Raw genomic sequence first — 17,061 nt, 5'->3', positions numbered from 1 at the left:
TGAGGCAAAGGGAGACGCTGAAAGAGAAACAACGATCAAGAAACAAAGTTAAAAGGAGAGAAGGGGGCACACAGAGGAATGATTCAGTCAAAAAGGACAATAATCAGGGGTTGGGGGTTAAATATTCTCACAGTAACATTTTAGAGAGAAACTTAGCTTTACAGTTTAACTCAAGAGTTTTGAGCCATAGAGTGTGCAGAGCCATTATTGTGCTTGTACCCATTTTTATACCTTTATGTTACTTACCGCATGCATGTATATTTCAGGTCTTGGTGTGTATTCCACCCATGTTTTGGTGCTGAGTGCATGCACATCAGTGGGCTGCACCAACAGTTCACAAGTTATTATGCTGACCTCTCAGCTTCCTCCGGGGCCTCTACACGCACCGACTCTTACCCCGCTTGACTCACGGACTATTCTGGTCGAGTAAGTGCACACACACGCACACATACCATGTTAACATGTGTTGCGCGTACATAAATACACAAACTCTCAGAGACCTTTCATCAGTGCACATTAGTGTCAGGCCATGCTAAGTCAGTAGAGAAGCAGAGCACACATAGCAGGACTTATGAAGCAGCATGACATGTTGAGTGTTTTTTTTGTTTTTTTTCTCAATATATATGTAAGGGCCCTGTCACGCCCAGCCGTTCACGGCTGTCAGTCAATGTCAGGCCGTCGGTGGGCATCTGTTGCCTTAGTTTTTGTTCCCATTCTTAGTTTTTTCCTTTCTGACAATATAGCCCCCTAAATCTTACTCATTGGTCCTTTTAAAGCAGTTCACTACATGCATTTGATCAATTTATTTATTTTGTGAAACAAGGTGTGTGTGCACGAGTTGATGCGTGTGTCATTTGTACAGTACATATACAGTCTGTTTGCATCAGTGCTGATTTTCTACAAAGCATTTATGCACAAATTAGAGAGAGCAAGTGAGTGTTCACTGTGTCATCATCACTGAAAAGGACAAGATGAGATTAAATGTTATTCAAGGAATATAGTTTTTTTTTGTATTTTTACTTCACATTTTGTGTCTGTGTAAAATACAAAGACAGAGAGACAGGGTGAGACAGAGCCAGTGACCTTTCCACAGTTGTGTTTACCATGCAGAATATTCTCCTGCACTTGACCTTTCACCTTTAGAGGGAGGGGACATATGAAGATAGATCTCTGCACTTTTCCCATCCAGCCCATGTGCAAATGTTGCTGGTTTTTGTGTTAGAATGTAAGAGTCAATCTGCGTGAAAGCCATTAGTGTCCTTACAGTGGGACTCACCACAGGAGGGCACAGAGCCACTGCATTACACACACACACACACACACACAGGCATATCCACACACACTTAAACAATGGGCTGAGGGTGAGTGAGTAATATGAAGGCCCACAGTGTCTAAGGGGGTAATGGCCAGTGTGTGTGGATAAGATGTGATGATCTCAGTAATGCTTTGATCAGTGCACATCTACATATACACACAAGTATATCTGAATGTACTGCAGGGGCCGTTCAGTGGCAGACAGGCATTGAACTGTTGGGCCCAATTCATGAATACTTTTCCTTCTCTTAAACCTTTTCAGGATAATATGAATAGAGAAAATTTGATAATAGCTGATGTCTGATTAACAAAATGTGCACTGACTTCCTCTTATTTACCTTACATCAGAATTGATGATTAACTTGAATGTGTAAAAGGAATGGAGTCTGTTGTGTTTCTACAGAGCCATTAAACATATTAAGATTCATGTATATTAGTTTGCCATTGGTTCTTATCAAATGTACATTTTCCTATTACCCTGGATTTTGGAAGTATTGACATGTTTTTTTTCACATAATGTCATAATTTTCACATATGCACTAATTAAAATAATTTTCTACATCAAATGTTACATGATTGAGGCCTGTTATGCCATGCAGAGTAAACAAGCTTATTTCTTTATCTGTGTTAAACATAGACAGTATAAAAGAAGTGGATGTAGCCTCCAGGTCTGAAAATTGAGGTCAGTGTGCAAGTGCCTTAAGCATGCATTCTTTGTAATGGCCAACTGGGAGGCGACTCCAATAAGACGTCCAATTGTATATAATGTGTAAGTCTGTGAGAATATTACCCTACATCTCACTCAATATATTACCTCAGTATACACTTTCCTAATAAGTTTGTGGTCTCAATCACTACTTTCAAATTATAAAATAAGGTATACTCTAGGGCATGGCTACCTTGTGATTTGTAAGTCGATATTACAGTGACTAGGGTTCTCAATCAGATCCACCTCTCGCCCCTCCCCAGCTCCAACCTCTCATTCAAATATGGTCACTTCTGGCTCCACAAAAAAACAAGAAAGAGATGTTGATGGGTGGAGGTTTGCTGAAAGTACTTTCTTCCAGAAAACTGCCAGAAAGCCTTAAGTAAAGGCTTTAGGAAGTCAAATGACAGGGTTAGTTATATAGAGAGCATGAAGTCGAGGTAGATAGTGATGGATGAATGGATCAAACGCAGGACTTTCACCCAGGAGACTGGGGTTTGTGTTCTCATTATTTTTTACTTTATTTATTTATTTATCGATATTATTTCCTGTTCTTAGTCACAGTTTGGTGACGTAAATTCAACTAAACTATTTGGTTAGGTTAAGTAAAATAACAAAAAAAATTGTGGTTTGGGTTAAAATAGACCCTTTTATAATGTTAATCTCATGTTGTTAGAAGGATTTCTGCCAGGAAGCCTTGAGGGCTAACTTTCCCCCATGTGCAGTGGCTATGGCCACAATGCCAAATGGTAGCCCACAAACATGTCCACTTCTTTCATACATGGTTTCTATGGTAGTCCGTAAACCAACAAATTACAAGGTGTAATGTGTCATCCATGAGAGCACTGCTGTCTGCAGAGTAGGGATATGTATCATAGCCTTAGCCTTTAAACTGTGTTTCAGCTATATATTCACCAGGTGTGGGAAGGCTACATATTGCCTTGTTAGCACATTGGTAATAGGCAGAGGTTGAGAGATCATACTTGGTCAATACCTCTCTATTGTGTCTGTGAGAAAAGCTGAGGAAGACAGAGAGAGTGAACAGCTGTGCAAAAATGTGAGGAAAGAGAAAATGGATGAGAGAGAGAAGGAAGGAAGATAAATTGTGAGTTTTAATGGAAAGAACGGAGGGAAATAAAAGAAATGTGTTAAAGGAAAGTGAGATTGTGTGTGTGTGTGTGTGTGAGAGAGAGAGAGAGAGAGAGGGAGAGAGAGAGTTAGGGTGAGAAACTGTGAGAAAGGTTGCGGTAGGCTGCAGGATGCGAACATAACAATATCAGCAGATTTATTCCCTGACCTCACCTAACACTGCCTGACACAAACACATTCATACACACAAAAGCAGACACAGTTGCAAAAATATCCACACTGTCAGAAATGTGTATGGTCACAAATACACCGAAAAACCTAATGGGTCACATTACATGTTGAACACAGAGGTAAATTTCATCTTACTAACTTACTTTATTATTTTTTTTCCATCTTTAATATTTATATTGTTAGTAATGATAGCACAAATATGTTTTTGAGTTTGCAATGTAGAGAACAGAAGGGTGAGAGGGAGGGAAGGTGCAGGAGACAGGTTGAAACTTCATAGATTGTGACGCAAAATTTCAACCTATTGCAGCACAAGCACATGGTTTTCCATTGAACGTGCTGAGAAAGCACCCGTCTGTTTTACACTAATTTCATAACACACTTTTAAAACCAATGGTTTTGGAAAACCATTACCGCAGTGAATTATGATACAGATTATTACAACTCCCCTTTGATTTAGTTTTTCAAAAGTGGACATACATCACACTGCCAATTGACAGCACATAATTCTTATAATAAATGTGATAGATTAGCCACTGTGGCTAATTGTGTGCTAACACACACTCATCAGTCATTCAAAAACTGGCTTTTAATGGGAGGAACCAAGAAAGGAATCCATCACTTTTTAAAATGGCCTCCCTCTGCTACCATACCAGGAGGGCTAGGTTACTCTCTGGGATTTTTAACAATTGAATTTAAAAAAAAATGTTTTAATGCTCCTTTATTTTTGATGGATTTACTTGTTGTTTTATCTCCCAAAATTGTAGGAAATTATCAAATGCTTTGAATTTTGTATGATGTGAAAAGTGCATCAAAACCCATCATCTACTAAACACATGCTTCACTACTACTAAATCCAGTGATTTTCATACTCATACAGTATCACTGAAGCACTGTACTGTACAAAGTTAAGATGAAATGAAACAAACAACCCTTCTCTCTTAGAGTGATTAGAATTTACCTCTAATTGCTGACAATCCTTTATAACAACACATTAAAAAAATCAGAGTTTAGTATTAATGAAGCGAACAAAAAATGTAGATCTGATTGATAGACACAAAGATCCAAGATTAGGTCCATCTTGCCCTCTTTTTCAAATTTTGTAATGGATAGTCGACATGTTTCTATTTATAAAGCCTGTCTCTGGCCCTCCCCCCTCTCCTCTCTCTCTCTCTCTCTGTTGGGGATGACCTTCCTGTTCTAAATATAGAAAAGGAGACACGTCTATCTGACAAAAGAAACTATGTACAGTATATGAGCTTGTGAGTCATGTCTAAGAATCCTTAGCTCGCTGCATTTTGTTACATCTACCTGCAGACAGAAGCACAATGATAAAATCCCACACATAGATACACAAACAGAGCAATCTGGTGCAGTCATTGGACAAAAGCAGCTCACAGATACTTCAATTTAGGCTCCGTCTCTCTCACAGCTTAATTTGATTCTAATTTTAACCGTCAGTATTTGCACACAATCGTAGACATAATAAAAAAACTCACCAAAGTACTGCATAACAGTCAGCTGATTTGTGCAACCAATGAAATTTCAGCAGTCCTGGCAACATCTTTAATGTTGGATCATTTTTAACAGAAGCAGTCCATACCTAATAAGATGACAGTTCTTTTGAATTATAAAGTAATGTATAAATAAATTCAAAGTGTATAAATGTCTGTATTGCTATTGTTATATAAGCCACAATAGGTTTTACAATTTACAATACAATGTTTTAATTACACTGGCCTTGTACATCACAGTGAATAAGCATGTCAGTAGTGCTGTTGTTCTTTTATGGGTTTTTTGCTAGTTTTTTATTAACAATAGAATTCTGTGGTAGAAAGGCGTAACATATCAGGCTGTGGTTAAACAGGAAACTTTTTCTTGTAGGATAAATATGCAGATGTAGTCTATTCAAAGTAATTTTGTTATTAAAAATAAAATTTATCTTCAGCCTTATTTTAATCTGTAAATTTACTTAACAATCCAGGTATATGATAAATATAGTGGAATAAAAAGTAAAATTCTTCCCTCTTAAATGCAGTTAAGGTGTCTTAGAAAATGGGATATTGAAGTATTGTGCTGGTCCCTGAAATCTGAATAAAGTACAGCACTAGATAACATGTATTTTTATTTCCACGTCTGCTGATTCCTCTCTCCCTTTCCAGGTGGTCACGTCCCTCTCAGGTAAATGGCGCTCTGGAGTTCTACTCCATCTTCCTGTCACATGATGGTGCAGCGCCTGTGCTTGCCTATAACAGCTCAGAACTTTTTGAAGATCACACGCTACGCAACCTGACCCCCGGAACAGCCTACATCATCACAGTCGCTGTGAGTCCCTCACTCTTTCATTCTTTTGATTTGTTTGTCATATCCATAAATACATTTATGCCATTGTATGTGTGTGTGTGTGTGTGTGTGTGTGTGTGTGTGCGTTCACGGCAGGCCTGCACGGGAGGTGGCTGTACCTTAAGCCCTCCCAGCCAGGCTCAGACTGAGGAGAGCACCCCGGAGAATGTTCCTGCGCCGCTGGTCACACCTCTGTCCCCACATGCACTCAACGTCAGCTGGACACCTCCTGATACCCCGAATGGTGAGAGGACACATACAGACATATTAGATAGCCAAACCATTCAAATATGCAGAAATATTTATCAACACGAGAGTAATGATAAATTTTAACTAAATACACCAAAACCCACTCAAGTATGTTTTTTAAATAATTGTTTTTTAATGGAAGATGTAAGAATGCGAAGAAATTAGTAAGAGATAAAACATTTACAAGAGGAGAAACATTGACGAGAGTCACAATGAGGATAACATTAGTTGAACTGTGGACTTAAATACATGCTGTCAGTTATTACCATAACCCAGACTATCACGGATATGAAGACATATACAACTGTAAAGGTATCCCGTACGTGTGACTATGAAACAGGTAAGTCTTTCCTTTTGTGCAAGGGGAATCAGGTGTTTGTGCAAGAGATAGAGATTAAACATTTAGAGCAAAAGAAAATGGGAGGAGAAACCAAAAGGAGAGGGCATAAAGGACTTGGAGAGACAAAGATGGGGGGCGAACATACAATTTGAGACAGAGACTAACGGAGACCGGGAGTGAGAGGGCAGTGCTTCACCAAGCTCCTTTAAGTGGATGAAAAGTGCTCCCTTTTGACTGAATAGAGAACTGCAGGCTGGGAGCACACAGATTCACAGTGACTGCCTTTCTCTCTCAGTGTTTTACTCTTTTTACCTTCATGTAATTTACTTACAACCAATTAAAATCCATTGCACAAAGCTGGACAAGATGTGTTTGATGTATATTGGATGTGAATTTCAAATCCTGCTACGGACTTGGAACTGCTATATAAAAAAAAGTTATTTGTGCATAGCACACATATATTTTCTGTAAGCAGATGTTTTGGAGTAAAAAGACTCAAAGTTGTCGACAGAAGAGTTTCTTGCACAATAGAGTTTTAGAGTTAAGTTGCATAAATTAAAATTTCCTCAGAGTTTAACTTTGCAATACACTAATTTGTTTCAGTGGGAAATGGCGAGGATCAATCAGGATACTTCTATTTGAAATACAGGTATCATATCAACATTTGAGAAACCTCAAAATATAGCAGATGATCTCATCCAAAACAGTAAAAAACAACTGCTTGCTCTGCACCACCTCTCTTTCATCTTTTTTTTTTTTACCTATATTTGAATACACATTATTAACCCATTTAGCATTCAGGAATCTGCAATAGTTGCAATTGTTTATGCTAACTTTAAATTTTAACTTAGGTATTTATTAGAAATGCACAAGCCAGGCACCGAGGACGAGGACGCAATATATACTAAATTTAATCACAAAATACACGTTTTCAAATGTACATTTGAAAAGGCATAAAAAACAAGAGGCATCTTTATATCTTAGGGGTTAAACTCAAAGTTTCCCGTTCAAGTCCTGCTTGGAGCCATTTCTGCATCTCACATTTCTTCCTCTCCTGTCATCACTCCTCTGTCTATAATGAAGGCACAAAATGCCCAAAAAAGAACATTAAAACAACAGTTTTCATATAAAACATATACTCAGTGTACGTATCATTACATAGCCCTTACAGCAAGCAATCACATGTCCTTGTGTCTCACCCTTTTGTAAAAACTCTTAAAGGTTCAATATCTCTTCAAATAACTAAAATACTGTAGCTTCAGTTAACATCATCTACCACATGGGAGACTGACAATATTGTATTTTTTTTTTACAAAAAAAACACAAACATGAATTGCAAAGGCCCATATTAACAAATGCACATCTTATGAACCCAAATGAATTGAGTGATGAAAACCATCTGAGGATTTCCCACCCCATTTCACAGTCTCATACAACATACGACACACCGCCACGTATTATCAAATGTTACTGCCATGCTCGTTAAAGTATGTGTAATTCCAGAATGTGTGTGTGTGTGTGTGTGTGTGTGTGTAATGTGAATCATGTGTGTTTTACGCTTAATGCCACATGAGTGCATTTCGCACCATAAACCATGAGATGTGTGTGCATATTAGCCTGGATAAATTACTTAAAGCTTTTCTCATCTGATGACAGAAATTCATAACAAGGAGACACTTAATCATGATTACCCGATTATCTCATGCTTAAAAAGCTTTAATTTTTACTTAAAGAAGGGCTCAGTGCCTCTTTTTTTCATTTACTCCTTTTTTTTTCCTCATAAATGGTCGGCAACAATGACGATGATGATGGTGATGGGTTCCAGAGGAGTGAGATTCTGTGTCTCTCTCTCCCCCCTTCTCCCCAATTCCGCAGGGATTTGTGGGGGATAATCCTCTCGGGGATTAGGTCGGGGCAACACGCAGACAAAGAGGGGAAATAAGCCTGTTATGCATTCGCTGCTTCATTTCCCAACCTGTCTTTATTACAACCTATACTGATATGGGCTTATTCACACACACAAGCACACAGAGACGTCTGCACACATATACACACATACACTCTCACACGCATGTGATTGGCCACATTAAGAGCTTCCCAGATGTAGTTGGCGTCCGTGGGGTTTTTGTGTCTTCATTTCCCTGATAGGTGTGTATATCTGTATTGAGCAATAATAAAACCCACACATGATTAAAGCAGAATAGACTCTTAGTTCTTAGCACTGATCTTTTGAGCCCCCTGTATGCATTTTTATTAAGGAAAAGCACATTTGGCACCGTACTGTTTCTTTTTTTTTTTTTTTATTAGGTGGATGTAATGTAATGTAATTATTGTGCCCGTGTATGTATGTGTGTATGGACATGTGTGTGTGTATTTTAGTGTGCCTGTGGGGAGTGTCGATGTGCCTGTGCTCACCTATTTGCACCCACATTTGTGTGTGTGCATGTTCGCTCCAGTACTACTGTCCTTTAGAGGGTCTTTATCCTCATAACGCCTATGGTTACATTTGTCATTTCAGTGCTGTTTTCATCATAAGATCACACTAGGACACATTGACTGGCAGGTCTGGAGCCCCTAAGTCAGTTTTCATTTGCATTGTAATCCAATGACCCAGACTGCATCCCAACATAGCAGAGCTCACTTTGCGATATGAATTCCTGGTAGTCTGGACACAGTCCTGCAATGTGTGAGTTACCAGTGGCAGCAGAGCGTGAATAGTATTAAACAAAAAAAAAAGTGGAAATCTTTGAAAAAATAAGGTCTAAAAAAATCTGTAACACACTTCCAGTGTGTTTGTCATACCATTACACCATTATGTTCAGATTAATGGATATAAAACATGAATGAATGACAGAAAAGTTCAGACATTTTCTTTGGCTTTATACTGATGTTTTGTTTTATAGTTTGGCATTTGAGTCAGGGTTATGATGTGCTGACTGAGGTGGTCAACTTATCCTCATACAACAGTTTGTTGGACACCTAACAAATTACCCCTACAAATATTTTCGTCATTTTACATACCTATCATAAAGTTATGTACTTAACATAAGGTTACATAGATTAGGTTTAGGTAAGGAAAGCTAATATGGTAGATTTAGAAAAACGCATGTGCTTTAGGTTTAGGAAAGTAAAGGTGCATAAGGTTAAGTCCAGGAAAAAAAACAAGGTGATGTTGTACCCGAGAATAACTCAAAGTTCACTTCGTTTCCCACGGTCCTGAACACCTGTCTCCAGGTGAAAAGTCCTGTGTTTGTTTGACACATCCACTGCCCAAACATCATGTGATTGCAACCCTCCTGATTATGTGGGTTAACTAAATAACTCTTATGTCTAACTAAATAACCCTAACCCTAACCCTAACCCTAACGTCTTATGATAACACATGTGATACACAAATTGTGATATACGAAGGAACAGTGCATGCTTCAGGGCAGGAAATAAATGCAACGCATTGGTAATGTCCATAAGGTATACTATGTGCTGCACAGAGATACTCCTGTACAATAAACTTTGTTCTAATTTGTTACGGTCACTCAGAAAAGTTTCAGCCATCAGTGGCTTGCTTAATGTCAGGCCTACTGTGGCCTGAAAATGCTTTGCCCATGCCTTTTTTATTTTTTCTCTTTATCTCACACATTTCATAAATGCATGTGTTTTTTTGACAGGCATTATAACCAGTTATGGTCTCTGGCTGGATGGAGTCCTCATTTTAAACTCCAGTTCCTCCCAGAGGTTCTTTGTGGTTGAGGGACTCTCTCCATGGAGCCGACACATACTCAGGCTGCAGGCCTGTACAGCACGGGGCTGTGGCAAAGGACCAATGGTCAGTGAACTTCTTACTAGTAAACACACTATTAATTGATTTATTAAGATGATAAACTGCAAGGTACTTTGTGATATATTTGAAGATAGACATGCTTTGTAAGTCACTGGGGTGGTGTCTCTGCATAGTGACTACTGAGTAATCAAGCAGTGCAGGTAATACTAAAACATCTCTGTCCTTGAAATTTCAGCAGAAACTCCTTTTTCTGTTAACTTTTGAGTTCACTTCTCAGTGTCTTACTGCACTGTATATTTTCCACATGAACTTTACATGCCACTACTAAAAACACATAAAACTCTACTTCTGTAATAAACAACATTTTCTTGAGACCTACCTCACACTTTTTAGAGCAGCAAAAGTAAAAGCTCAATAAAATTCTCTATTGGATGAATCACATCACATCAACCGGTGAAACAAAAGTGCCAAAACAGCTACACTGATATTTTTATGATGCAGATTATCGCTGTGACTAAAACACACTATGCAAAAACATGGGTCCACATATGGGAATGCCTACTCAGACATTTACCAAATGAATGTGTGTCGTGTGTGTGCGCGTGTGTCACTGGGCGTCATAAAGGTGATCGATTCTCTCGGCTCAATAACGAGGTTGGCGTGGCGACAGTGACATTTGGTAGCAAATGCCACTCCATGCTCAACGATGTCTCTGACGACAGGCCATATTTTGGGGCATTTTTCCAATACAGACGCCATATTTAGTCAAACACCAGGAGAACAGCTGACACAGCAGAACAAGAGGACAGGATGCTGGGAAGAGGAGGGGTAAGAACAGGGTGAAAGGAAGAGGAGGAGGAAGAGATGACAGGATGGACAAGGAAAGGACAAGAAAGGAGAAGAAAGGATTCAGGGAAGGAAGGAGTTTAGGTATGAGAAAGTGACATGATGAGGATGGGAGTAAATGGTCAGAGCAAAGTGAGAGATGAGGTGGAAAGTAAGGATGCAAAGGGAGGGTAACGGAAGTGTGAGACAGGAGGAAATGAGACAGAAGAAGACAGCGATGTGATGGTAAAAAGAGAGAAGCAGCAGAGTGAGTGGATTGGGAGAAAAGACGAGAGGAATGTGGCAGGAGATAGAGTAAGGAAGATTTAAGAAGAGGATAGAAAACTATAGGCAGAGTGGTTTCATTTTACACTTTAACTTCAGCTGAAGTTTATATTTTAGCATTTATATTAATACACTGAGTGGAATATATTGTGATAGCATGAAACCATGATTATGTGGGCAGATTTCATGATAAATGCTTTTTATTTCAAAAATACATCTATAGCAGCTGGAGTAGTGTGAGTAGAATTATAGTTAGTAATTATAGTAAAATACTGTGTATAGATATAGTGCATTCAAAAGTATTCTCGTGTGTCTTTTCTTTTTCCCTATAAAATAGGTGGAGATGCGTACCTTGGAGATGGCCCCAGAAGGCCCTATACTGTTGGAACTGGCCAATCAGAGCTCTCGATCACTCCGGGCCCGCTGGACAGCCCCGCCTAGACCAAATGGGAATCTCAGCTACACACTGTACTACAAAAGCAAAGGTAACACATACAGCTCTGCTCTCTCTCTCTCTCTCTCTCTCTCTCTCTCTCTCTCTCTCTCTCTCTCTCTCTCTCTCTCTCTCTCTCTTTCTTTCTCTCACAAACACACACACACACACACACACACACTAAACAAAGACATCACCTGAACAGTGAACCTGCACATACACACGCCAAAGCACAGATACATAAAACATGCATAGGTGATACACAATATCACATATTTTCCAGGCCACAGATAGTCAGAGTACCATTTTATGCCTTTTCAGATTTGACTGCATTTATCGCACATTTGCGTGCTACGCAGACAAAAATGTATATCATGCATTAACCCTAAGAGATCAGCAGGACTGCTGGTCATCTCAACCAACATTACTGTTTGTAAGGGGCTGTACCATGCTCATTTTTAAGGTAGGTAGTGGTGTTATGTGAAACTAGTCTACGTAAGGCATCCATTCGTACCTACCAGGGGCCTCATTTATAAAATTGTGCGCAGGAAAGCTGACTAAAGGTGCTGTTCAGATAAAACACAGGACACACAAAAATATCCTGATTTATAACAGAGTGTGCACGCACATCCCATGCACATTTTCCTTTATAAATCACAGTCAACTCGAAATTCAGTCAATTCAGTCAATCTCTTGTCCCACCCACATGTGCCCATAATTGGTCAGAAGAACGCCATTAATTAATATTCATTCATACTACCTGCATGAGTTTGAGCATGGCAAACACTGAGAGACACTGAGAGGATGGGCAAGAAAAGAAATTTCACATGTGCAGCTGAAGTTCTTGTTGGGGAGGTTGACACACGTAAGTGAATGTTATTTGGTGGACACAGCACCGTCATTACAAATGCCACAAAGGCAGCAGAGTGGAAGCGTGTGGCAGATGCTGTAAATGCTGTTGCCTCAGAGGGTCGGACCATGGCCAAATGAAAAAGAAGTGGTCCCATATTAAAATGGAGGCCAAAAAACACTTTGCCCTTCACAGACAGAGTGTGTGGAGCTGTGTGCCATGGAGGGAGAAAGGGGAGTTCACGCCCCTTGACGAGAGACTGGCAGGTATCATTGGGGACTCCCTCCTGAGACTCCCATGCACCTCATTCTCTAACAGTGCCACATAATATTCAGTAATAATAATACCTTTTTATATCCATGCATCGATTGTATCTGAAAAGCTACAGGTGTGGAGAGTACGCTAACACGCTTAATAACTACAGGACATATTTGAAGGGTTCTTTTACATTAACAGTTATCCCCGCTTGTTTTTAGTATTCTAAATCATGTTTTTCGTGTGTGCACGCCAGTGATTATCAATCAAACAAGTGTTTGTTTAGTTATATTAATCCTTTTCTGCATCTACACTCTTCATTTATGATACGTGAGTTATAATATTTCGATTTATTTTACACAATGGTATCAAAGTCTCGTGCTTCATCCCTCTGCCATTTGAGTCGCAGTTCGTCTCCTCACCAGTTTCTGTGTGTACTCATGGGTCAAAATATCCGTGAAGGACCGCACATTTTTCCTATCAAGTTTGTTTTTTATGAATCCCAAAGTTTGCTTTGAAAGTAGCGTACGCCTTCTTTTGTGCGTATACAACAGTTATACAGTAAATGAGGCCGCAGGTCATGCAAGCTTGTTGGGGTACTAAATAATGTGTAGCGGGGTACTTAATAATGACCTCTCAACTCAAGTTATCTGAATTAAAAAAGGGCTTCTATACGCGCCTATGAGTCTTCCCATTATAAAAAAGCCCACTTTATTCTAGTCCCATGCAGTTTTTGGCTAAAACCATGCAATTTTTTGCATGAAATATAAAAGTATTTTTTTTAAATATTGTATTTTAAACATTTCTGCATACTGGGTTCTCTAAACCATCTTAGAATTGCAAAATTGACTGAGACTCTTGTGGATTCAGTGAGCCCAATTGTGTTCATATATGATGATGTTAGCTCCCATAGTAATGTTAGCCATTTCATACTAGTGAGACCCTTTTTGAAATTTGACGTTACTATATAAAATGACCTATTGTGAACTCCATGATATCACAGTCTCATGAAACTTTACATCCTGAGACTAGAGAGCCTCAGCATTCAGAGGATATACGGTATAGCTTTTATAGGTATATTGACTATAAGAGGATTTCTCTCCAGAACAGAAATATTCACCATTCAGTTGCTTAAAATGTGATTCTTACATAAATCTCCAAATGTCAAAAGTTTTTGACTCCCAATCCCAGCATGGATTTTGCTGCGGTGTTCCTTAAGGTCATAATGTGGTGTCATAATGTTGTATTTTGGAAGGGTTTTTGACCATTTTCATCACTTCTCAAGTGGTAAAAAAATGCTAAAATTTCCATCAAATCTGTGAAAGAAATAGTATCAACCCCAAAACTGTTGCAACAACTAATGAGACTTAATTGAGTATAGGGATGGGATTGTTTTTCTACTGCAAAGTTGTAGATAGTAAAGTAAGTTTAAGTAAGTTTTTTTTATATAGATGAGTAGAACAGGATAATATGGATGGAGACACCTACATGTGTGCACACAAACACACTCCTCCCCAACAATGGCAACTTAGAAAGTCAGGTGGGGAAGTGAAAGAAGCAGTAATCAAACCAGAGCGGTGTAGAAAAGACAAGTTTTTTTATCTACTGCCAGTGACTTGAGAGAAGAGATGATATAGGAATCCAGAGCATAACAGTGGTGTGAAGATGGAAGGAAGAACAAAGACGCATATTGGTAAACAATAGAATATAGAGAGGAGGAGAGATGAGAAGCTCATATTTCCATAGATGTATTAGAAAAGATTGCTAGTAAAAACAACATAAGACATGGGACCAACAAAACAGAAGAAGAGAACTGGACAGTGGAAGAAAAGGGGAAGAAGAAAATTGAACAAGATGAGAACAGGAGCATGGGGAAACAGCAGAACACACAATCATCCTTTAACCCACACATATTCACGGAGTCTCTCTCTCTCTGTCAGACACACACACACACACACACACACACACACAGAGTCAGGGACTTTGATCTGCTCCTCACAGAGGAAGAGACGGATTAAAATGAGTGGAGAGAAGGATAGAAGAGGTGTGGAAGAAAGAGAGAGATGGTGTTTCACTCTAGTTACCCACAACCCCTTGATTCTTTGATACACACTGCCTTCATCAGTTCACACAAAACTGATGTGTTTGCGTGTGTGTGTGTGTGTGTGTGTGTGTGTGTGTCCATCAAAATATATTGGATAGGCTTACATAGTGTAATTTTCTGATCCTTTTTCTTTGACTATCCTTGCATAACCTCGATATGGAGACCTCTCTCTTTTGATCACTCGCAGTTAATCTCAGTCAGTATTCCCCTCTCTTGAACTCTCACTCATTCTCCTCTATTTTTGCTCTGTTGTTGAATGTATCTGTTAGAGCTGTAGTCAACCAAAGAAAATTTCAGTCGACTCAAGTTCTACCTAATCTTCAAATAGTCAATTGGTTGATGAAGGAAAATAATCTGTTATCTCTAGATTAGCTAAATCGACCACAGAGCACTGTGTTTTTGTATCCACCATAGTGTTTTCTTTTCCACCATTTGGTTATCATTATTATTATTATTATTTTTTAAATTACATTATCACTGAGAGCTGATAAATGTCCAACTTTCGGTACAAATACAGGGAAAAATACTACAAAGACCAACTGTCATATACTACTTTAAGTTACTGAACAACAACAACAGAGCGGACATACTGCTCCGAAGTACTTGTACCTTGTGATGACATTTTGACTTCTGCAGATGTTCCATATCCTGGCAAACAGACGCAGCTGAAGTGTCTCGGCTAGAAGACGCTGTGCCCTCAAAACATTCTAGCGCTCAGGAACACCTGGCGTTTTCAGCTGGGGGGAATAAAAGAGCGCTTTAGTGGACACAAAGCCTTATGAGAGTAACACTAGCGAATGTCAGACCAACAAGAATTTGGTCGAACAGAGCATGTCAACCAACCATTTTATCAACCAATCAGAGGGTTTCAGTATCTTTTATGAATCGCTTTTTTCGGCCATCATAGTTGTGATTCTTATCATTGAGCAGGTAAAGAAATCAATCAAATGTGCAAGACATCAACATCTTCCTCCTCACTTGATATGTATAGACACCTTGCTTACATGTCTCTTCGTGTGACTCTCTGTCTCTTAGATTGTGATGGTGTGTTGGATGGAAGTGCGGCAGCAGGCAGCTGGTTGTCTGTGATGGACCTACAGCCTTACACCAACTACAGCTTCTGGATCAGAGGTTGTAACACACAGGGTTGTGTCGAGAGCCTGCCGCTTTATGTTACTACGCCCCCAGCAGGTACACACACACACACACACACACACACACACACACACACACACACACACACACAAAAACATAGCTACAGTCAAGGTTCTCCTCCAAGCACCACACTACACCTTACAAACATATTTTTTACTAGAAATATAGACCTGCACGCACATCAGATCAGAAAATAACTGAGTGTAATAGTTTGGTTATGGCCTCCATTATTAAAAGGCACTTTTGTCCTCCACTTAATTGTGTATGATCTGACTTAAATGGCTATAATTGTAGCTTTGTTTCTAACTCTACACACAAGCTGTGAACCATTGTAACATTTTTATCTCATTACTCTGATTTTAATTGCTATTCTTATGAACTGGAAAGGTTCATTTTTATAGCTAGCTATGCAGCAGAAAAAAAACAATTATTCAATGAGTAGCAGTGACAAACACAGACACGCGCGCACACACATCATTGATTTTACTTAATGGTCTGAACACATATTTCTGATTTACGCGGCGCACAGTTTGTGTGTGTGCGTGTGTGTGTTTGCAGTTGTGTAGAATAGAGTCTGATTGTGCATACTGATAAATGTCAAAGTTGATCAGTGCAGTCTGGAGATAATGGTAACCAGGCAGCAACACACACACACCTATAGACACACATTTCCCCACTTAAACTAATGTCAACAAAAGTGTTGAATAAATATCCACGCACACACACCACACCACACCCATGTCTCAGTCAGAGAACAACAAAAGACAGACTTCGGAAAGTTCTACTGTTCAAGTTCAAAACAAAGGCATAAGAAAGTATAAATTTTAAATACCAGACGTTTCCTCTCTTTCTATCTCTCTTTCTACCTCTGTGCCTCTGGCATCTCTTTAGACTTCTTTAAGGCAAACTGTCTTGATGCGTCCTTGTTCTATGAAAGAACAGAGAGAAGATAGTGGAGCAAGAGACAGAAGAGCAGAGGAGGAGGAGAGCAGAGAGAGAGAAGTGAACATAAAAGTGCATAGTTTAAAACGATTAGTGACACCTCTGATATTGTACCTACTAACACAGCATGAGAGAGACACAGGCTCACCAACAGTGTGTGTCTTT

General features: G+C 39.2%; 1 protein-coding gene across 3 annotated transcripts in view; it reads left to right on the top strand.

Annotated features, from left to right (window-relative positions):
• The window catches only part of ush2a (Usher syndrome 2A (autosomal recessive, mild)), a 242,465-nt gene that overhangs the window by 104,484 nt on the left and 120,920 nt on the right, over nt 1-17,061 (top strand). For all 3 annotated transcript variants that reach the window (XR_015776845.1, XM_042488321.2, XM_088079180.1), the window contains exons 42-47: nt 267-426; nt 5,500-5,662; nt 5,777-5,924; nt 9,935-10,092; nt 11,495-11,642; nt 15,835-15,990. Coding sequence is in view for 2 of the 3 variants with exons in the window: in XM_042488321.2 (XP_042344255.2) it covers nt 267-426; nt 5,500-5,662; nt 5,777-5,924; nt 9,935-10,092; nt 11,495-11,642; nt 15,835-15,990 (933 nt within the window). In the remaining variant the exon portion in view is untranslated. The remainder of the gene's footprint in view (nt 1-266; nt 427-5,499; nt 5,663-5,776; nt 5,925-9,934; nt 10,093-11,494; nt 11,643-15,834; nt 15,991-17,061) is intronic.

Source organism: Plectropomus leopardus, chromosome 1, assembly GCF_026936395.1.
Source record: "Plectropomus leopardus strain MGB_pleo_1.0 chromosome 1, ASM2693639v1, whole genome shotgun sequence".
Taxonomy (NCBI): domain Eukaryota; kingdom Metazoa; phylum Chordata; class Actinopteri; order Perciformes; family Serranidae; genus Plectropomus; species Plectropomus leopardus.
This window is presented reverse-complemented; position numbering and strand designations above follow the sequence as displayed.